General features: G+C 33.1%; 1 protein-coding gene across 1 annotated transcript; it reads left to right on the plus strand.

The window, feature by feature from the left end:
• The first annotated feature begins 1,182 nt into the window (after positions 1–1,182).
• Positions 1,183–23,681, plus strand: LOC127708171 (uncharacterized). Its single transcript, XM_052213014.1, has 9 exons — positions 1,183–1,307; positions 5,111–5,503; positions 7,419–7,748; positions 8,707–8,985; positions 9,519–9,578; positions 13,588–13,666; positions 14,664–15,125; positions 17,894–18,073; positions 22,170–23,681. The coding sequence occupies exons 1-9, from the start codon at positions 1,256–1,258 to the stop codon at positions 22,582–22,584; spliced, it is 2,250 nt and encodes a 749-aa protein (XP_052068974.1). The 5' UTR covers positions 1,183–1,255; the 3' UTR covers positions 22,585–23,681.
• The last annotated feature ends 1,116 nt before the right edge of the window (positions 23,682–24,797 follow it).

The following is a 24,797-nucleotide window of genomic DNA, read 5'->3' on the forward strand; positions in this document are numbered from 1 at the left end:
GTTTTGTACGCTGAAGTATGCAATAATTGACAACACTTCTTTACATTTGTAGAGACGTAGGTAAGGGTGAATACTCACAATCATTCAATCAGTACCTTTCAAGAAGAAATATTTACGAACAAATTAAACTAAAATAACTGATTCATTTATAGTTTATTCTCTTTGATATAGTATAATTCTCTCGCAAATATGATACTGTGAATTCATTTTTATTCGTTGGATACCAATTTTCGTGGATTTCGTTGGTACAGTGAACCACGAACTCAAATGTTCAACAAATTACAATTTTTTTATTAGGTTGAATGCAGACTCTGACAATACCACGAAATCAAATATTCATGAAAAAGCAATTTTTCCTCAGTCCACGAAAATGCAAGTTTTCCTCAATCCACGAAAATTGGTACTCACGAAAATAACTGAATCCACAGTAGTCTATTAAGTTATAGGCCCTTTGATGTCATGCAAGGCTGAATTGTTAAAAATTTTGAAAGAATCAACTCAATTTTGAAAGCATTACACTAAGTGATTGCTTATAAAATAAACCAGTTCATAGTTAGTTACTTGTTAAATACAGGAATCCGTAATATTAGTCAGTTTAAAAATTGATTAACCCTTTAAGTGAAAAGAATTTATCATTTTACCCGTTTCGTGTTCGTTTCTTCGTCCATTCCCATATTGTATTTTTCACTCCTCAGAAACTATACTGCCTGGATTTTACGGGAACTATTAGCAACCTTGCAGTATCTTATGGAGTTTTCATCTCCTGTCTTATTTTTATAAACAAAACCAAATTATTCTGTAAACAAGAAAGATGGGAAGAGAATTTCTATCCGGAAGTCCTTGCATGTAACAACTTAGTAGATGTCAATGTAACATCTGTTATTATTTTGTAGCCATTTTGTACATTATAATATTATTATTCTTAAAAGTCAAATAAAAGTAGTTATGACTAAATAAAACTTTTAAAAAATGTTTATATTCAAGTTAAAGCCATAGATTATGCATATACAGCATTAAAACCTTGACCAAATGTATTACGCTCAATGATGATATTAATAAAGATAAACTAAACGAAATATTAGAGATGCACACTCACTAGACTGGTATGATATACGTTTAAATTATAAACTAGTATATTAAGTACTGGTTTCATTTTCCAATGTGATCATAATCTGTCTATTATAGTATCAGTTAGCTTTCGTATTTTGCATAACAATAAGTCGACAGTCTTGTCGGGAGCTTTCGACAAAATAAAATGGCGATTTCGTTGTTTGGAAAGTGTATAATAGTTGGGATTATTTGCAAAGGTAATGTTTATTTCTTCTTCTTATTTTATCCGTTTTTATCTTGTCAATCAAACAATTAATATAAAAAAAGGAGATGTGATATTATTGCCATTGAGACAACTATCAACCAGAGTTCGTATGACGTGGATTTAAGCAAATATAGGTCACCGTCCGGCCTCCATCAATGAGAAAAAACCCATACCGTATAGTCAGCTATGAAAGGCTCCGACATGAAAAATTTGAAACAATTCAAACATGTAAACTAACGGCATAATGTATAACTATAACATTTACGATAAACAAATAGGAACCAACACCAACCACTAAATTACAGGTTCCTGACGTGGGATAACTACATAAAGAACATGTTTTCTGTGCGTTCAATCCTCCCATAGCACAACATAAGAACAAACTGTAAAAATCAGTTGCAAAAGTCTAAACTCAATAGATCGATATAAAGCACAAAAACAACTAACATAAAAACCAGAAACACAAAGAACTGATATAAGAGTACTCGCAGTTACTACAAGATAGCTCTTCCAATGTACAGTCGCTGATATTAGAGTGATGGGCATCATGGCTTTATATCATTCCTTAACCACTATTGTTGGTTATTTGTTTTCTACTGTGTGTGTTTTTTGGCTATTTATTCTATATTATTGTGATTTATATTGCCAAGTTAAAATATTTTAGAATATGTTTTATGGACCCTTATCATTCATCTGATTGAGCTAGGTGAACAGGGGGACGATCCAAATCTGAAAACAAATTTCATGTATTCCAATCTCGCAACATGTTCATTTGTCCGTCCCAAGTCAGAAATAAAATTGAGAATGGAAATGGGGAATGAGTCAAAGAGACAACAACCCGACCATAGAACAGACAACAGCAGAAGGTCACCAACAGGTCTTCAATGCAGCGAGAAATTCCCGCACCCGGAGGTGTCCTTCAGCTGGCCCCTAAACAAATATATAGTTCAGTGATAATGATGAACGCCATACTAAACTCCAAATTGTACACAAGAAACTAAAATTAAAAATAATACAAGACTAACAAAGGCTAGAGGCTCCTGACTTGGGACAGGCGCAAAAATGCGGCGGGGTTAAACATGTTTATGAGATCTCAACCCTCCCCCTATACCTCTAGCCAATGTAGAAAAGTAAACGCATAATAATACGCACATTAAAATTCAGTTCAAGAGAAGTCCGAGTCTGATGTCAGAAGATGTAACCAAAGAAAATAAACAAATGACAATAATACATAAATAACAACAGACTACTAGCAGTTAACTGACATGCCAGCTCCAGACTTCAATTAAACTGATTGAAAGATTATGTCTTCATCATATGAATATCAGGCACAATCCTTCCCGTTAGGGGTTTAGTATCATACCATCATAACATATATGAGAAGAACATAACCCGTGTCATGCCAACAACTGGTTTTTAAATAAATGTGTTTAGTGCCGATGCAAAGACCCTATAAGTGAATCAATATTAACGCCAAAATATGCAATCTTTAATGACCTGACAACAGTATCGTAACTATATCCCTTCTTAATAAGTCTATTTAAAGAAACCTTATCAGTGGAGCTTTGTAATATCGTAATGCTTTTTCATTTAGAAAATTTAGAATTGTTTTCAGATCTTTGATGATAGTTTGTGATAAAAATATATAAGCAACCTTTCTATACTCGGGGCGATTTATAGCTTGCCATAGACACTTTTCTCTTGTATAAAACCCTATGCTGACTTTTTTTATCTTTTTTTTATGACTCTGACTGCTGCTGCGTTGACATGTTCTAAACCCGTTCAAAACAAAGGCGTCATATGTTGTATTATTAATCTATAACTTTACAATGGAGCCTTTGTGTATGCAACCAGTGTATAAATCTCAATGACCAAAAATGATACCAATGCGATGTATAGTATAACATTCACAATTATACCATAGTTTCGTTATATCTGAACTTCGAAAAAAAGAGGGAAGAAAGCAAGGCTGGGGAACTTAGAATATTGTGTCTGAATTTTTAGACAAGAACAACAACAGCGTCGAAGCAGGGCCACTAGCCAATCTGATATATATTTATTGGAAACAATTAATTAATTAGGCCAAATAAACTATAACTTCATTTGCACTTTGGTGGATAGTTGTCTCATTGGCAATCATATCTCCTTATATTTATATAAAAAAATGTGTTATAGGTAATATAAATATATATACTAATTTGTTTTTAGTACGAATAGGTTGATAGCCTCAATATTCGGTAATTGAGATTTATACTCGGCCCATAGGCTCCATTCATTATTGTATAGCTATATAGGTTAACAAATTGTAGTACACTGTTGACATTTTGACTTTAATGCGGTTGCTTAAAAAGTAGTAATAATAATGTTCGATTCGTCTCGTGTGGTTATTGACGGGGTTTCAACAAAAAATATGGTATAATTAACGAAACACCGAAAACCTATCCAAAAGATACGAAATATCTACATCTTAGTACAGACATTTTTTACAAATAACTGCCAGCTGCATTGAGAACGTAGTCAGCGTGTATTGTTGAAAACCAGTCTATGACCTCAAGATTTCTAGTTTTTATATCGTTTGGTTGCTGTCTTACTAACGTAAATGTCTTTTCATACATAATTAGCATACTTCAAATGTTTGTCGAGATGGTCGACAATATTTTGGATTGTATCCAATGAATGATTTCGAAAATAGTATTTTTTTCAACTTCCTCCTTTATCACTATTCTAATTTTTTTATGGATTGTAATATGAATATAGTCTCTAATAAGGACTTTAGCTACGGTTTTATAGTTCAAACTTTCACCATATTTCCGCTATATCCGTATCCTTATTGAAAAGTTCGTGATCACTTCCTCAATATGAGATCAATGAGTCCAATATTATTTCTTCCTGATTTGTTTTGTCAGTCAAAGGTCTGATTTGTATTAGAACCAATTGCTAAACTATCAATAGTAATTTTAAAGCACTTCGTCGATATTGACAAATGTTGTGTTTTGTGTACTTTTTTGGGCATTTTAGTTTTTCGTTTTTTGCCATATAGTTGCCAGTTTGTCACCGAGTTTGAATATCCTTGTAGTATCTTCCGCCTCTCTTTGACAACAAGAGTATTTATGAAGCATTGTGTCTACCTTGACAACCAGAGTACTTATTAAGAATTGCGTCTACCTTGACAACAAGAGAACTTATAAAGCATTGCGTCAAGTATCTTGACAATGCATGTCCTTTAAAGCAATGACAATAAGAGAACATTAACGCATTGCTTCTATCTTGACAATAGAGTACATTAACGCATTGCGTCTATCTTGACAAAAGAGTACCTTAAATTTGGTTTGAAGGGCTATTCAGGTATTTGAATATCTTTTTAACCTGTAGCGCTGTACTTCGGTTTTAATTTTGAAAATGTCAGCCCATATAAACCAATGAATAAAACAGTCAAACTGTGTTATAATTAAACAAAGGTTAATGTATTCCAATTAGTGGATACTGATCTGATACTGCTCTCTTTCGTTTTTTTGAAGATCTGGAGAGGGGTGGAGATCTTGTTCTCTCATACCTTATAAATATAAAAGCCTTATATGATCAAAAACATTTTAGTAACAGTGGCGGATCCAGGGGGGAGGGGAGTCCGGGGGTTGGAACCCCCCCCCCCCCCCCTTTTATAAATTTCTGGATCCGCCCCTGAGTAATCTGACATAAATTTACATGCATATTGGTCATTATAATTTTTAAAGATGTTCCGACAAAACATGATTTCCAAACAAAAGGGAGGTAACTTTTAAAGATGAATATTTGTAGAATTGAATGCGTTACAAGTGAACATGAATTCTCACATCACGGCAGCTATCGGTGATTCAGATGTAGAGCTCAGATGTCAGCTTACAACAGAAAACGATGATTTTGTCAATCTCATTCATTTAACAGCCAGAAATAAAACAACTAACAGTTTTTACCAGATAATAACATTTTATCCACCACATCGTAACAAAGTAGCATCTTTAAGCACTGGCGGACAGTATCTCAGTGGACGTGTTTCACTTACGAACCCTACAGGTTCTCTCAACGTCGCCATCATGTCTTATAATTCAGTACAATGTGAAGATGACACTGACTATGGATGTGATGTATATTATGATAATAATGGACAATTAAATACCATGCAATCTGATCCCACAACGATAACTATTACAAGTATGTACATATATATATAATGTTAGTATTTATACTTGGAGACCTAAATAACGCAACACACACATTTATGTTCCATATAACCAGTAGGATTTGGTTGTTGATTGTTGTTGGCCTAACGTTCAGTGCCAAATATTTCAGGACGATCCAGAAATTTAAAAGCTATTTTATAATGATTTAACCATTCAGAAATGTTACAGGTTAGTATTCTGTAATAGCCAGATCATCAATTTTCCTACATTTTTCCAAAGAAAACAAATTCCGCATGTTTGCCCAGGAACTCACATACTGCATATATTGAAAAAGGTTATCATCTTTATTATAATTTCTTATTTGTAAAAAAAAACAACAAAAAACAAAAACCAAAAAACAAGAAAATTAAATATATAGAACATTCATGAAAGTTTTAAAAATTGTATGCATCAATTGTTGGAATCAATGCCATGAAAAATTGGCAATTTTATAAAGGAAATAGCCGTCTACATGTATCAATTGTATCACACAAACATATTTGATGGCCATTTGTACAGGTTATTTAAATGGCAAGTACACATTCTGTATGTCGTTATGTTTTTGGTGAGTTATTTTTATAGTCAATGAATATAGATTATGATAAATGTTAATTGCACTGCTCGGATTTCAATTGTTTAAGATACTAGTACACTGTTTTAAAGGATACGTATGTTTAACAATACAATGGATTTTAACAATAGTCGGGAACTTGTTTGTTTTTTTCTTTCAAGTTTTACAAAAATGTTACTGAATAAATATTTGCTTAACTAATAAAATTGAGAATGGAAATGGGAAATCTTTGTATGTGCAACCGGTTACCGTGCATGATATGTTAATCAGTAGAATGACTTCAGTATACGAATTTTGATCAACAGCAGAAAAAAAAATACACGTTGTAAAGATACGGCTGACCAAAAAGGTGCAGACGAAATCACGCAAAGCAACCAAAAATACATTTTATAGACAAGATGAAAATACCGAAAGGTAGGGAAGATATAGGATATATACAAAACTAAAAACGAAAGACAAATATGTTAGACAGCAACAAATGACAACAAACACATTACAGACTCTTGTATCATGCTTACTCTGTTTGAGGTGGATAATTATTTCAAAATCCTCACTTATCTTATTTACTCGTTTTAATAAACTACTTTTTATGAAGTATTTCCAATTCAACAAAAATAAGCTGTTAGAGTCGACTCTTAGGAATATTTCATTCTTTCCAATGATGTTTGAAAAAGTAAAGTGTATTTACAATTCTTTGTATATTTATGATTCCAACTACTGTGTACAACAAATATAATAAAAAAATGTTTTGAACGTCTAAACTAGATAATGGTTTAGAATATTTAAAAATTTGTGAATTTATACAAGACAGCGTATGCTAAAAGTGGGTAGCAGATTCACAAAGTAAGAAACAAACCGACCATCAAGAATACTGTTGTATAGTATAACTTTAATTATATTAAAATGTAGTTTTTCTATTTCAATAAATTATATTATACTTGAAAAAGAGGGACGAAAGATACCAGAGGGACAGTCAAACTCATAGATCGAAAACAAACTGACAACGCCATGGCCAAAAATAAAAAAGACAAACAGACAAATAATAGTACAGATGACACAACATAGAAAACTAAAGACTAAGCAACACGAACCCCACCAAAAACTGGGGGTGATACTTTTAAAAGTAATTTAAAAGACCTTTTAATTAGGTTCAACCAGTTCCAATCTAATTAAAGGTAGTTCTCAGCACTTGCTCCTTATTTTGATTTGAATGTTTATAATAATTATTTATGTCGTTGTTAGATTATTGTTTACATTAACAAAATTGTACATGTACTGTAACAGACTATATTTATATTGTTTCAAGCGATTTCTACATAACTTTCTACAAATGTAGGTCCATCATCAAAGCCAGACAGTGTGGTAATGTTTCCTTCCGCTGGTATAGTCCACGAGGACTATGTTTCGTTTATCTGTAAGGGTGATGTAGGTAATCCAGCCGGCACATTCATCTGGAGAAAGCATCTCGCTGGTGAACATAATCCTGTTATTTACAGCGAACCCGTGACTGTTCCCACGGAGATACCAGGAAGTTGCAGTTTCCATGGTACCAGTAACTTGACTATACAATTAACAGAGGATGATAATGGTGCAACAATAAGCTGTGTAGAACAGTCATACCAGGTAGAGAATATGATGAAAAAAACGTCACCATTAATCATACATTGTAAGTATTAATCATAATCAAGTATAGAGGTGTTAATTAGGTCGTCAGAATCAAATGTTCCAGTAAGTGTCAATACAAGGAACAGCAACAAAAACTATTCCCGTGATACGTCTGCTATTTCTAACAGAATTCCTCCAAACTTGCTCAGATTTTCTACAAAACATGAAGTTGTGCATCTCACATCTTTTATCTGTTTGAATTATTTGGTTTTTCATGCCAAAACATGAACTGTGCCATCTCTGTGGTAAACTCGTCATCCGTTGGTGAATCACACATTTTGTAAAGTTAATATAGAATGGTCAGTTTGTTTGCAGCTACTTACCTGGTTTAAATGCATGCAATACTTCATAACTAGAAAAACTTTTATAGCAGGTGCATGCATTTAGATATCATAAATTGTTCAACCCTGCTACTAAATTTAGATTAAGATGAGTTCTGCATCGAGCTTTGTACAGTGTTATTGGTTTATTCTTGAAGAAATTTTACCTTGATGATTTTCTAGATATTTTTTAAACAGTTGTTTTGTTGGGTAGGTGTCTCTTTGACGTAAAGCAACCACATGCACATACCATTTTGTTAATAGTTTACAGAGTAATATAGATAAAAAGAGGGGTGTACTATATAATGCTATACGGTATCCGTACAGCAACCAACCAACACACAACAAATGAAGATGGTTTACCAATGTCAGTTCAATATCATAGTCGGAAGCGACGCAACGACGAATTCTTACATGTATTGATGACGTCCACTAACAGGTGACTGAAATGTGAACACCCCTTGCAATCTTTGTATTTTATTTTAGAGTAATCATAAATTTTCAAACAGTAATAATCTCTTGCTGTTTGATATGCTTCATAACTGACTCCTCAAAATTCACCACATATTTGAAACTATAATCAAGGTATTAATTCAATCAGATCAGAATTATTAATTCTTTATTTTAATGTAATTTCAGATAAAGTAAGGAACGTTGAAATATCAAAAGATCCGGATGTTGACACTCATATTCGAGACCCTATGAACCAGATCAACTTAACATGTGTCGCTGAGGGTAACCCTTCACCTTATTACAACTGGTACAAAGAACCAGATTTGGAGACTGTTGTGTCATCTGGCGATACTTTCATTATCAAGGAAATGTTTACAAATAAAAGTGGTATATACAGATGCAAGGCCTACCACTATATAAGCGGGGCAATGTATAGTGAGGAGCAGATGGTCAACATAACAATAGGTAAGGTCACACCAATAAAATAAGCATAATTTCGCCTGTAACTAGTGACTGTTTCCGCTTAGGTTATAAAATGATCACGAAACTATCAATCCTCATTTTTTGACACAACAATCTTCTGTTAAATAATTTTAATTTTGTGTTTATTCTGATTTCTTTTCACAGTCCTGCAGTGATATCTTTTCTGCAATCAATTACATTAAAGAGGTTTGTTTTTGTTCGACTGCATTTCCGGTTTTATATAGCAACAGTTTTACCTGATTCTATATGCTAAAACAAACTAATTTTCGCGGATACATTTGTTTCATTTGTTACACTTTCATTTAATTTCGCAAAGATAAAATTCTAGCAATTTTCAAACGTTCTTATTCTATTTATATAATTGAAAATCCAAGTTTCAAATATACATGGGTTGTTCATTTATTATTCTCCGGAATGTCCCGAAAATTGACGGTGTTTAGACATAGTACAAACTTACGTTCACGTACACGTGACATTGTGTCAAAAATATTAATTGATTGACAATTTCTTTTCAGTTGAAGACCCGAATAAAATGCCATCATGGGGAGATCCTAAAACTAAAAGTGGGAGTACAGGTAAACATCATCCTATTTACATATACTTCATTTCAGGGTTTGAATAATAGTCTTTGTAAACTTGTTATAAATAGTGATAAAAAAATAGAAAGCAAGTCAACACCATTGCCAACAGAAATAAACAACCAAGACAATTTAATTTACCTTTCCTCAAACCTCTACCCCAAAAAAAAAAACATATTAAGCTCGGGTGCCCAGGAAGGGAAAACAATTTTTATATGTGCCTGTCCCAAGTCAGGAGCCTGTTATACCGTGGTAACCGTTGGTTACTGTCTGTCATATTTGGGCTTTTTTCGTCAACTTTATAATTTTGTCATTAATCGGGACGTTGTTTTTTGTTTGTTTTATCGTAGTCTTATAGATGACTGTATAGTATGCGTTTTGCTCATTATTGAAGGCTATAAATGCTTTAATCAATGTTATTTGGACTCTGGTAGTTAGTTATTTTATTTGAAATCATACCATATCCGCGTTTTATATATTATGTCATTCCCTAAAAAACCAAACACCTCGGTGGTTTCGTGGTAGCGTGTTTGCCTCAAGTGCATAAGGTCGTGGGTTCCAACCGTGGTCAATCAAACTAAAGACTGTAAATTGATATTTGCTGCTACTATGCTAAGCATGCGACATAAAGGAGTTAGAGCAAAGACTGGTTGGCTCGCAGTCCAAATAATGTGTCAGGGTAAGGTGACATGTCTTTCTGTGGACTGCTACCTTGTGAACTAGCACGTCAAATATCCGGCTCACCGTGTCGATCTAGTAGTACAATGCAAGGTTCATATTCATAACGCAATAACATGTTCTCTTCCTGAATATGCATTTAACTTGCCACTGGAAGTTAAACAGTCATCCGTTGTTTGACTCCTGACAAGTAAAAGATAAATTTGTTTATATGTCACATTCGGAGATAGACGATGAATGAATTGATGTATCTGTTTTCTTATTTAGCTCACAATATCTTTGCTATGAAACTAATATAATGTATTTTCTGTGTTCTTTATTGTCTCACTGCAGTTTGCAAATAGGGTGCATTATTGTTTGAGCGCACATGAACATGTAATAACTATACCTTGAGTATTTTTATAGAGGGGATCCTAGCCTTTTTTTTTTATCTTATTGAAATTATACATCTTCAGTTGTCATTTAACTTAGCCATCTCAGTTATTTTACGCTCTTTATGTTTTATGTTGTACTTGGTCATGAAATACACATCATTTAAAACCCTTTGCACCTTTCCTTTATTTTCGTGTGCTTATACATTCACTTTATATAGAGAGACTCATTTCAGTGGACGCAATTGTGAATAAAGATAATATCAAGTTTCATTACTTAGGGATTATAATATGAGCTCCACACACATACATATATACCTACGATGATGCATTGTTTCTTTATGATGTTATGAATTCACGTGATTGATGATATAAAGACTTGTAACTTAAGAAAGCGTTGAAGGTGTACATGGAGGCATAGGTTTTGGATTTCTATACACAGCTTTATAATTACCAGATCATTTCATTTTTTAAACATCGAATGAATTTTATATACCTTTTCAGCACATTGACACAAAATAGAGACTTGAAATGGATGTCTATAATTAGTTTTCAAATAAGAAACCGAACAATGTCAAATACCTCTCGATATTCTAATAATTAAAATTGGAGTTTTGCATCGAATTACAATGTATACTACAAGTTTTAATTTGTCACATTTGCATTCCCACCATAATATCTACAATCGTACAATGAAGCAGTTAATTCAAATCTGATATACGAATGATCTCCCCTAACACTGAAAGCGCATCTGATTCCATATACATGTATCTATCCACTGTCAAAAAACACAAGACAAAAAGAAAACAATAGGGTGATTTTTCATTGTTGTGTATGCGTTTATCTGGCATGTGACATAAATGAAATTATTGAAGAATTTGGGAGAAGTTCTGTATTTCCTCTGCACTGTGCACACGCTGCATATACCATGGATTTTATTTTTACATCGCGATGACCTTGAGGTCACTCCGATGTATTGCTATCGCCTAGATTTCCATTATGTAAATTAGTTTTGGGTTTGTAACCGATCTATAAACATGATAAATATGCGCACATAAACGAGTGCAAAATAACATTCCTTGTCATTTGATATAAATACATCTCTTCAATGAATACTGATAAAAATATTTTTGTTTACAACATAAATTAATAATGTGAAAATGTTTTGTAGTTAGATATATATATATATATAAGTAAAAAATCATTGATAATATCAATGCACACGTACCGAAAAATTGTGTTAAAGCATGCGGAAGAATATCTCAAAGAACGTTTTGCGACAGGACCGGTAACTCTGTAATTGTTTTTGCGGGAAAATATGAATGCCTACTCGTATCCAATCTTAGAAAAATCGAATTTTTACAGAAAAGTGTCCACCATGCACTTGCATTGCACTATTATTAGAACAGTAGAATAGAATGATATACAAACGGATGCAAATCATATATATATATGTAACTGTTATTTTAATATAATATATAACAACAAATCAGTGTATACTGATTTGTATCACTACAATATGATAGTTATTACGGTGAAGTTGAATTTCCTGTCATTTATTCATCATACTTGCACGCACTTGTCTAGAAAAAAATATATCTCTGTACATTAACCTCAGTTTCAGGTAAAGAGATATGTTGTTTTTTTTCTGAGACAAGTGCTTTTGACCATCCTCAAGAACTTGTGGTCATCCGATGTTCAGTACTTCAGTACTTTGATAATGATATCCTTCTGTGTCTTTTTTAGGAAATAACTGTGTATGCCATGGTCTTGATTCTCATAATATCTCTTTGTTTTTTTTTAATTCTGAATAACTTATCACTGAACAAGTTTCTCAGATTTTCAGTTTTACAACTTTTTTTCGATATTACTTCATTTTCCAAAATCACACAGTAATTCAAAGAATATATATAGTGCAGTTTAGAATGTACAATATATAAAATAAGAAACTCAGTTCAATGTTTTTCCTTTCAACGATAACTTTTTTGTTTTACGATAAATACATAAAGAATAAATTATTGAAAAAATGCACAAAAGAAAACAGAATAATAGGACAATAAATAGAATGAGAAAAAGCCTCCCCCCCCCCAAAAAAAAAAAAAAAAAAAACAAAATGCATTTAAGAGATATCACTCATCAACGTTAAATTCCTCAAGGAAAAGGAAACGTCAAAATATGACATCAGCTTTTTTTGTTTCCACTGTTGAGGTTTCTGATTTTGGCCAAGGTACATGAAATGATTATGGGTTGACAGGTATTTTAAAAAGGTGTATACAACCGTGTACTATAGAAATATGTTTTTGATAAGGCACTTAACCCTTGGATACATAAGTAGATGTAAAAATCACAGTTCACGCTACATATAGAAAGTTTACCGTTAAATCGTAAACATAATTATCCCCCTCCCCAAGAAATCAAGTAAACAGATTCTAATGCAAAGATAGAGGTGGCGTACAAATGTATCAAATAAATTTAACTGTTGTTAAATCGGTTTCAATTCTTCTAAACATAAGGGGTTGACTTGGGTAAAGAAGTATGGTTTACCCTGGACTTCTGTGCCATCAGTAAAACCATCGGTACGATGGGTGTCCGTTTATATGTGCGGGAGGATAAAATTGCAACCACGTCAGGTCTGAAAAGGACATTAATTTTAATCAGATGCATCTAATTGGTAATTGTCACGATCTTTGTAAATTTAAGATCGCTTGTAAAAATGCTCTGAGAAGTCCGTAGCTAGCCTGATGAAAGGCAACATTTCTGTCACTGTCTTACATTCCCCCTTATTTTCTAGTGGCATTCAAATCTCTCCTTCCATCGAGGTTGTTTTACCTTTTAAGTAATCGTCTAACTGTTTTATTTTCTATTTGTTTTCGTCTTGAATATGCGTGATATAGTTGCCACTGGACGTTAAACATGTTACAATCAAATATTATATGTTATTGTGTTATCTGTTGCAGTGATAGTTGTGGTAATACTGGCTTTAGTTGTGGTGATAACCGTTGTAATTCTCAGTTATATTTACTACCGCAGAAAAAAGTAAGTACAAAAAGGTCGCCATGAGAGTAATTTTTATGAAGGTAAGGTTTTTTCTTCTTTTTCGTTTCGACTAAATAAATTATTAATACGAGTAAGAAATGATTACAACTTTCATTGTAGTTTTTTTTTCTTTTATTTCACACTTTTCCTTATTATCACGATTAGAATGACAAGAAGCTATATCAACTTGAAATTGGCTCAAGGTTATGTTTGGGTCAACATAAAAAAACATCGTTCAAGCAATCTGGCGATAGACAAAATGCACTCTGAAGTCTCGCTCTCATAGTGTGTTACCTAAATTTTTGTTAAAGTTGTATCTATACTTTTAAATTGAAACAAATAACTTCATTGACTTTCATAGACAACTAAAAAAATAAACAAATGCAAAATTGAGTTTCAAACAAAAGTTTCATCCAAAGATGAATATACATGTTACATGTATATGTGCCTAAGATGAAAAAAAAAGGCCTCGACATGACAAAATTCAAAACTAATTAAAAAAAAACCAACGGTCTGATTTATGATACGAATAATTAACGAAAACCAACGAAAGATGACACACAGCAACCAACGACAACCACACAAAGAATGTTGCGGGGTAAAACAGGTTTGTGAGCGTTCACAATCATTGGTTGATTTACATTTAAGTCGATGACCGTGAATGAAATTCGTCACCACATTTACCGAATTATTTCAATTATATATATTTTTTTCAATTCATGTTAATATCTATTTAAAAAAATAATTTAACATACCAGGCATACAGTTTATTTCGTCAAACAGGGATTTCGTCTACATAAGACTCATCAATGTGACTCGAATTAAAATATTTTAAAGGCAACTGAATTACAAAATTCAAGAGCGTCTACTAGATAATTAATCTTTTAAAAGGTTGCCCAAATATTGCTAAGAGCATGTACATGTATATATCTAGTTATATATAGAAAGACAAAAGCAATGGTAATATTATCATATCTTTTAAATACTTTTGTTTCAGCATAGAATCTTCAGACTTAAGAGAAGTTTTGTCCAAATTCAAGTGTCAGCAAGTATTTTCTAGAATCAAATGTCCTCGATCGTTCCCAAGAATCAAATGTCCACGTTCGTTCCCGAAAGTCACATGTCCACAGTTCTTAAGAAGAAAAGTAAGTGAGACAAAGGTTGGTAGCGGTGAGAGTTGGGCGGAGTCTGATAGAAGTTCTATCCACACTGATCATAATATAGACCTGTCTCCAGAATATTCTACAGTTATTAATGAAAACGAGACTATAGATACCAGACCTAAGGCACATCCGAGAAAGAATCATTATGATGACGTAGTAATGCAATTGGATGAGAAATCAGGTCAGAAAAGAATAGTTCCAACTTCCGATGATCACCTTGACGACGACATGGTTAAATCAGCTGATGACTCGACATTGTACACAAATGCAAAACTGGTAGAACAAAACAAATTAACGTGAGTGACTGTGAGATTTACAATTTGCAACTTAATCATATGGCATTTAAGATGATAAAGTACAGGTACTTTCTATCTAATATATATATCTCTTCAGAAAGTATCAAACTTAAAATTTTAAAAAAAGAATTGAAAACAACGAAAGCAATTTTATCTTTTTTATACCGTTAAAAGTAATATCAAAACATTTTTTGGTCAGTTTTGTTCGACGAGTGGTAATATTTTTCACAATGAAATTAACAAACTGTGAATTTTTATTCGAATGACTGTTTAGAACAATTGTACTTCTGTAAGGTGTAGAGTGACAGTCGGATTTTGAAAGATTGGTTGAAATGAATAAATGTATTCTTCCCGCAAAGTAAAAATGAAAAAAAGGATGCTTCGTATTGCGTAGCAAAGACATGTAAGCAAACACAGTACTTGATAAATTACATGCATATATTGGTGATTTTGAATCTGTTCAAAGTTTTGATTTTTCTACCCTATATACCACATTGCCTCACATTCTCATTAAGAAAAAATTCACACACCTAATTAAATGGGCATTTAAAAAGTCAGAATGTGAATATATATGTTCAAACTCTTTTAGGTAATTTTTTAGTAGCAATAAACAAAAAAACTATGTCAATTGGACATGCTTTGATACTTTATATGCCCTTGAATTTTTACTAGATAACATTTTTGTTCGCTTTGGAGATTCCGTATATCGTCAGGTTATCGGAATTCCAATGGGGACTAACTGTGCACCACTTATTGCGGACCTTTTTTTGTATTGCTATGAGTTACAATTTATGACAAAAATCAGCAAAGACCCATCGAAACCACATCTGATACACAAATTTAATAATACTTTTAGATATTTGGATGATATTTTGGCTCTCAATAATGACGACTACAGTATGTATACTAAAGAAATTTATCCTGTTGAACTTACTTTAAATAAAGCTAATACTAACAATGACCACTGCCCTTTCCTCGATCTTGATATCTATATCATTAATGGAAAGCTTAATACTAAAATATATGATAAAAGAGATGATTTTTCATTTCCTATCGTTAATTATCCATTTTTAGATGGTGACGTTCCCTTGTCACCATCTTACGATGTTTATATATCTCAACTTGTACGATTCGCTCGTGTATGTAACAATGTTTTAGATTTTAACGAGAGAAATTTATGTATTACTGAAAAATTATTACACCAGGGTTTTCGATATCACAAACTAGTCAAAACATTTACTAAATTTTATCATCGGTATAAGGACATCATTCGTAAATATAGCTCAACATGCAGACTTCTTATACGTTCAGGTATTTCACATCCAATTTTTTATGGAAATATTCTTTATAAAGCACAAAAATGTCAGTATTCACCTCTGAAGCTAACAAAACCTTTAAATAGACTTATTAAGAAGGGATATAGTTACGATACTGTTGTCAGGTCATTAAAGATTGCATATTTTGGCGTTAATATTGATTCACTTATAGGGTCTTTGCATCGGCACTAAACACATTTTTTTAAAAACCAGTTGTTGGCATGACACGGGTTATGTTCTTCTCATATATGTTATGATGGTATGATACTAAACCCCTAACGGGAAGGATTGTGCCTGATATTCATATGATGAAGACATAATCTTTCAATCAGTTTAATTGAAGTCTGGAGCTGGCATGTCAGTTAACTGCTAGTAGTCTGTTGTTATTTATGTATTATTGTCATTTTGTTTATTTTCTTTGGTTACATCTTCTGACATCAGACTCGGACTTCTCTTGAACTGAATTTTAATGTGCGTATTGTTATGCGTTTACTCTTCTACATTGGCTAGAGGTATAGGGGGAGGGTTGAGATCTCATAAACATGTTTAACCCCGCCGCATTTTTGCGCCTGTCCCAAGTCAGGAGCCTCTAGCCTTTGTTAGTCTTGTATTATTTTTAATTTTAGTTTCTTGTGTACAATTTGGAGTTTAGTATGGCGTTCATTATCACTGAACTAGTATATATATTTGTTTAGGGGCCAGCTGAAGGACGCCTCCGGGTGCGGGAATTTCTCGCTGCATTGAAGACCTGTTGGTGACCTTCTGCTGTTGTCTTTTCTATGGTCGGGTTGTTGTCTCTTTGACACATTCCCCATTTCCATTCTCAATTTTATTTACAATATAGAAGATTTTGAAATGGCATGACAGGAACAGATTTATTTAGTTGTAATCTTGAGGTTGAAATGGCATGACGGGAAAAGGTTAGTTGTAATCTTGAGGTTGAAATGGCATGACGGGAAAAGATTAGTTGTAATCTTGAGGTTGAAATTACATTAATCTTGTCAATGAGGTTGAAATGGCATGACGGGAAAAGATTAGTTGTAATCTTGAGGTTGAAATGGCATGACGGGAAAAGATTAGTTGTAATCGTGAGGTTATTAGAGCCAATAGTTTTGTCGTTTTTACCTAGCCAATATGATATACAAATAAAATAATGCACATATCTAAAAATCCCGAAAAGGTTTAATATTTAATCATAATGATTGTTTATTTTGCACTGTTAATTAATTCATACGATTTTGGTTATCTTAATCCGCTCCTCTATTTGAGTGCTCTCACATCCAAATATTTTTGGTTTTACACTTTTGACCTCTACCGTACCGGATGAAGTTCATTCCAAAAACGCTTGTCGATTGTGAGTACATTTTTTTCTTGAAGTTTGTAAGTAAGTTATTGATTAAATATGCAGAAATGATTACTTCAAATTTGTTTTGATATTATTTATCTTTACAGAAAATCAACAGACCTGTCTAGAATATATGCCTCTGTAAACAAGAGACAAAGCGATGTCAGTCCACAGAGCATACCAGTGCCTGCTGCACGTTCCAAAAGTCAGCTAAATATAGATCATATAGAATTTGCTGATGCCGGAGTTAGGAGTAGACCACATAGTTTCATTGGCGAAAATAAATTGTAAGCAATTGTTCTTAAAACTTGTGTACATATTCATTAATTAACCGCCTCGGTGATCTTGCGGTACAAACGTGGCGTGTTAACTAACCTCGAGTGCGGGACGTCATGGGTGCGATTAAATGCCAGGTCAAACCAAATATCGGAAAAACTATATTTACTTTTTCTTTGTCAAGCACGCAGCATTCAGTAGTTAGAGCTCGCAGTCAGAATAATTTATTCGAATGTTGTGATATGTCTTCTGCGAACAGTTAGCTTGTGAACCACCATCGTGTTTAAATTCCTACTCAGCGTGTCGATCTTATATATACAGGATCATGATTCATATTCGTATAACATAAGAATTTTTTCTCGGCTTAGCCTGCATGTTATTTTTGCCACTGGACGTTAAACATCCAACCATTTATGCTTAATTTTTCCACATTTGCATAAAATCGGTACTTTGAAAAACAACGTAAGCCAATACCATATATCGATATAAAAACTTATTCGACGAAAAAAGCAGCTGTACAACTAACACGATTCGATGTAAAAGAACTGAAGCCTGAATCATAAATGAACGTTAACTTTCCATAATTTTTAATAAAATTTTCCGCAAATCGTGCGGCTGAACTACTATGCCGAACGTACCAATTATTGTTCTGATAATGCACTCAAAAGAAAGTTGAGCAAGTAAAAAACAATTTTTAAAGTTAAATAATTAATAATACTTCATATAGTAGGGTGCCCAGTCAACAAATTTGATCGATTTGGGTTAACGGAATAACACACGGCTATATTGTATATCATTGGAAAGAGGAGAACAAGCCTCGTCGAAATATTGATGTCGTCGTTGTCTACAGTGGTCACGATTTTCTTAAATTTGGGTCAAAGGTCAAATCTCAAATTTCAAGGAAAACGTAGAGTCACGTTTAGACAGCTGGCCACCCCTACATATTTGCGTTTATAGCAAAATAAATTCGAATAATTCAAAAGGATTATAACTATAGTTTCTATATTTAAGACTAATTTGATAATTTTATTGCCAAATATGGTTCGAGATTGACATTTGTACTTGTAAGGTGCACATTTACAATTTTCATTCAGCTGTTAAATAACAGTGACCTTGACCTTTTAAAAGTTCCAAAATCGAAATTTTTACATAAGATTCGATACAAGTGATCTTTAGAGATGTTTTTTAAATACTAACATTTATAAGTTGCCCTCCCAAAATGTTATTTTTTCCGTCTTTTGATAGAAGGTGTTCGTCATGATTTTCTGGGTAAATATCCAATTTTCTTTTGGTGAACGTGGAAGCACATCAAATAGTACTTAGTTCCAAAACTGATGAATATTTACGCAGAATTGATTGAATTAGCAGGTCTGAGTATATATTTGCTTTACAGAAATAAAAAAAAAAAACTGCAAACGGTGAAAAAGGGGGAGGGTTTATGTTACAAGTTATGAAAACAAAATGAGAATAGAAACAGCAGGCTAATCACTCCATCTTACACACTTATATCAAGTGTAATGTACATGACTTATTGAACATAAATTGGCCTACAATTGACATGAAGTTAAAGATTATCTACAAAAAGAAAGTTTTGCACAGCATCGATGTATTTCACAAACACTTGTAAACAACATCAATCTAATTAAAATATAGATCTCTGATTTCGCTATCTTCATTTGAGCTTATATATAAGAGCACGCGAGTTAATAAAGATCAGAATTTTAATAAGAGCGAAACAACATAGAAAAATTGCCGAAGCTAGTAGTAGCTATTACGTTTCATTGTCTACTGTTAAGTTGAAAGCCCACCGACTAGGTGTAGGTAAGAGAGATAATTTCAGTTGTTCTTTTTTAAATCGCATTCGACGCAAGAAGCAGAATGCGAGGCATACAGAATACAATCTGATGGTGGTGGCGGCAACACCGTAAACTATATATAGCTTTATATTTCAGAGGGCAGAGGAACTGGATGATTCATACTTTGTATATAGATTCATTGTGTTACGAAGTTTCCGTCATATAATCATTATCCTTGACCTCATATTCATTGTTAAGTGACTGCTAATAAACTGTATAGCTTTTTTCGTCATGTGAATGTCTCAATTATCATGAGTTCTAGGATAACTATATTTGGTTACTAATATATGGTATCCTTGCAAGGTCTACATGACCGTCAGACATGATTCACCTGACCTCTACCTAATTTCACGGATCAGTGAATAAGGTTAAGTTTCAGTGGTCAAGTCCGTATAGTCTCAGATAGTAGTGGGTTAAATATATTTGGTGTATGGAATGGTAACAAGGTGTACATGATTTTGTTGCAGAGTTCATCTGACCTTACCTCATTTACATGGAACATTGATAGTGTTAATTTTATGTAATACTTGTTGTATAATATAAAAATTAGGAGATGTGGAAGCAAGCAATTATAGGCAACCGTACGGCCTTCGACAATGTGAAAAACTCTTACCGTATGGTCGGCTATAAAAAGGTCAGTTATGAAAAAAATTAAAGAATTAATTTGAAAAAAAACTAACGGCCTGATTTATAACAAAAGCTAGTGTAGTTTTTACGATAATGATGTTTATGATCATACTTTTCTCAGACTATTGATGACGTCCTTTCATTAGTTTTCAGTAAGGTAACACCCATTTGATTTCGAAAACAGGGAGGGAATGAGGATTTTGAAAATGAATTACTTTAATTGGCCTGGTATGAACTGAAATAATTGACTTTGCATGAGAATGAACCCTCTTCAACATGAAATGCAGGTTAGTTGAGGATATGGATGTGTACAAAAGTGAAAATGAATTTTCGCGCCGCCAGCCCCATCCCTTTCTTCAGAATATAAAATGTTCTACCCTAACGGCGAGTACTATTATATCGGTACTTTGCGTTTTTTGTCTTCATGTTAGTTGTTTTTGTGCTTCATGCCGATTTGATAAGTCAAGCCATTTCAAACTGTTTTTTCCAGCAGATTATTCTTATGCTGTGTTGTTATACCATTGTCCAGGTCAGGGGAGGGTTGAAGGATCACTAACATGTTTAACCCCTCCAAATTCTGTATATGTCTGTCCAAAATCAGGAGCCTGCAATTAAGTGGTTGTCGTTGGTTGCTGTCTGTTGTATCTGTTTTTTTTTGTTGTTGCACGAACGGTGGTACATTTTTATTGTCGTTCCCACTGAGAGGGATTTAGGTCGAAAACATCATATAAGACTTTTGATGTACCATATTCCGGGTGTGAAACAAAACCGACCGATTTGATTCTTATACTACAATTATAACAAAATATTTATTCAATAAAAAGTTTAAAGTTTTGAAAAACAGACACAAAGCATATTTCTCCGAACAAAGTGACAATCTACAAAGTTAGTTGGCTATTCACAACAAATAAATCAACCACACAACAAGCAAAAAAGACAAATGTTTTGAGTGACCTCTGTCCTTGTTTTTGACCTAATAGTGTAAGCAACAAAATGATTAATGGCACGATATAATCCGTGTTTAATCAATACCAAAATGTTGACTTAATTTGTGTTTTTAATTGCTAATTTCTTCAAAACGATTTTTATTTCACGCATGCAATTTGGCACACACATGCACTGTGCCTTATTGATTAAATCAGATTAAAAAAATATTGTGATGATACATGTAATAATTTTGCTTTCGATGAAAATAGGGTAAATTTCGGGTAAAATTTTACTCTTACTAAAATGCTGAAATACTTATATCAAAATCACTTAAATACTTTCCGATTTCGTTATATGATATATTTAATATATAAACTATATTATAGGTACTGTTTTGACTACCAACAAAGAACGCAGTAATTTTATTTTTCATGTTAAAGATTCCCCGTACAATACGGTATCTGGTGGTACCCTGTAAAAACACGAAATTTAGAAAATCGTGACCACAGGAACTTACGACGACAATCATGATTGTAAAATATAATGATTTTCCTATAATGTGCAAAAAAATCAGCCGTGTGTTATCCGTTAACTTAAACTCGTTAACTAGAGGACTTTTTGGACATTGGGCACCCTACTAATATGTTATTACTGATATTTTTGTCACTGATAATTTAAATTTTTTTATGTTTTCTAGAAATCTCTTCACAATCGACATTGATCAACCAGACAGGAGAACAACAACCAGCAAGACATTCGGGAAAGGCCCAAAACAGACGGAACAAAATGGCGACGATGATAAACTGCCAGACCCGCCATCTATTTCAGATACAGAAGACAATTTATTGGACAGTGACGAAACATTGACAGAAGAAAGAGCATTTAGAAACGATGCGCTCCATTCTGATGACAATTCAAAGAATGTTGAGAGAGAAAACATTAAATCAAGTTACACAAATCTTTATGATAAAACCGAAAACCAGAACGAGACCGGAACTCAAACCGAGACCATACTGTCGTCGCCAAAAAAATTCCCTTCTATCAAACCTCCAAACATGGACAGTTATATAATCACGGATAAACATAAAGAAAAAAAATTTTCGAGCGTATAGTTGCTAATACTAGTATTCAAGAGTATATTATCTGAGTGACAGAAGAGGCGTCTCAAGTTGAAATAACTCACTGTTCCTCTATCGTGAATGAGCTTTAAATTGCTGTTTCGGAAGTCGTACATATAACAGATGCATTAACACAAAGGACCAACCTCTGTTTGAAAATTGACGTCAATGTGCCTGTTTCAAAGGAAACGTACGAATTTTTTTCATAATGTAGACATTTTTTTAAACTCGGATATATTTAAATTCTTTTACAAGTGGGTAGGATATAGCTCGGAATATGGTTCTTGTCCATGTCCAAAGCAGAAGGGATACTGTTTTAGGTGAGGGTGGGAGTTTAGTCGTAGTTATTGTTTTTACTTGCTATAATTAAAATTGAAGCGTACTTAATCAAGTATTACTACTGAAATCAATACATTTGTTAAACAAAAAAATTATAATTCCACTAAAATATTTTGTCGGTGAAATTGACCAGTTTGACGTCACCGATTTTGTTTCCAAATTCCATAGAATTATGTTAAATTCTAAATATTGCTGTTAAAGTTAGAACTAAATTATGATCTATTTATACGATCGACGTAGAGATTATTAGTAGAATATGTTTGCCTCTTTTTGTGGTTTTCCGTAATATTACAGACACGAAAAAGTAGTTTTGGTCCAATGCACATACGATGGGAATAAGAGGAAATTGAGACCGTCTCTAAAACGTAACCATGAATAATAGCGGGAATTATTTAAAAATATCTAGAGCATACGTTAACCAAAGAACGGAATATAGAAATATTTAAAAACTGATTTATTATTTAGACCATTTTTTTATTTGGTCAGTTAAAATATATCTACACGGAGAGGTTATGCAATTATGTGGTATATTGTGCTATTCAAGAAACAGTATTATCAACAAATCAGGGTATCAGTCAAGTGTTTTAATTTTATTGTACATGTATATCATTTACATATTGATAAAAGACATTATACACAGGGGTTACTATGTGCAATTGTTGTAACTGTAATTGGTAAGAATATGTGACTGATAGAATTTCTGATGCATTTTGGGTAATGAAAAGACAAAGGAATAAAATGACTAAAAAGCATCTTATGTCGTTTTTAAACAAAAAGGGTGTTAATGTCACGTTTCAAGATCTTCAGAATTTTTTACTTTATCATTTTATCATGTTCAATGTTTGTCCAATGCTTGACGAGACGCAAATGTTCAATTTACGACATTGGTCCAAATAGATATATACACTTGTTGGTTTATATTCTGTGATTTGAATAAAAGGACATTTCGGATATACGTTAAAGCGACCGACCACATCTGTATTCAGAAAGACAAAATAACCCATTTAGACAGTACTAGTATTTGATCTTTATGTAATTTTGGTCGAACAAAGTTGAGAAAATACTAGAGGTCATAACTACAAACCGAAGAAATACAGGACACGACGGAAAAGGTACACAACAGTCCAAAACAAAACACAAAAAAAAAAACCTAACGGATTTAGCAACACGAATCTTACCTAGAAATCGTACTTGATAATCAATATTTTACTCCACTAATAGAATTAATCGTGAAAGTAAAAAAGCTCATTCGCCTCGAGTGCGGGAGGTCGTGGGGTCAAACACCGGTCAGGTCAAACCAATGACATTAAAATTTGTATTTGCTGCTCTTGCTGAGCACACGGCATTAATTAGTGAGAGAAAAGACTGGTTGATATGCTAGATATATCTATTGGAAGTGATGAGATGATTAAAGCCAAAATGTTCTCCTTGACAACATTTATGTACGTTTCGGCAATAAAGTTATTCGACAGATTGTAGGTATTCCTATGGGCACCAATTGTGCCACTTTAATAGCAGATTTGTTCCTGTACTGTTATGAATCACAGTTTATGGCAAAACTCAGGAAAGACCCATCTAAATTCCATTTAACTGATAAATTCGACAACACTTACCGTTATCTTGATGATATTTATTCGTTAGATAAACAAGAACTCTCTAAATATACTGCCGAAGTTTACCCAAAGGACCTTAGATAAATAAAATATTAACAGCAATAGGTATCCTTTCCTAGATTAAGACATTTTAGTTTTAAACCAGAAACTCTACACAAAACTTTACGACAAAAGGGATAATTTTTCTTTCCCTATTGTTAATTTTTAAAAAATTCCTTTTTTTGACGGTTATGTTCCTTTGGCACCGTCTTACGG

This window comes from Mytilus californianus, unplaced genomic scaffold (genome assembly GCF_021869535.1).
Source record: "Mytilus californianus isolate M0D057914Y unplaced genomic scaffold, xbMytCali1.0.p SCAF_7, whole genome shotgun sequence".
Lineage (NCBI taxonomy): Eukaryota > Metazoa > Mollusca > Bivalvia > Mytilida > Mytilidae > Mytilus > Mytilus californianus.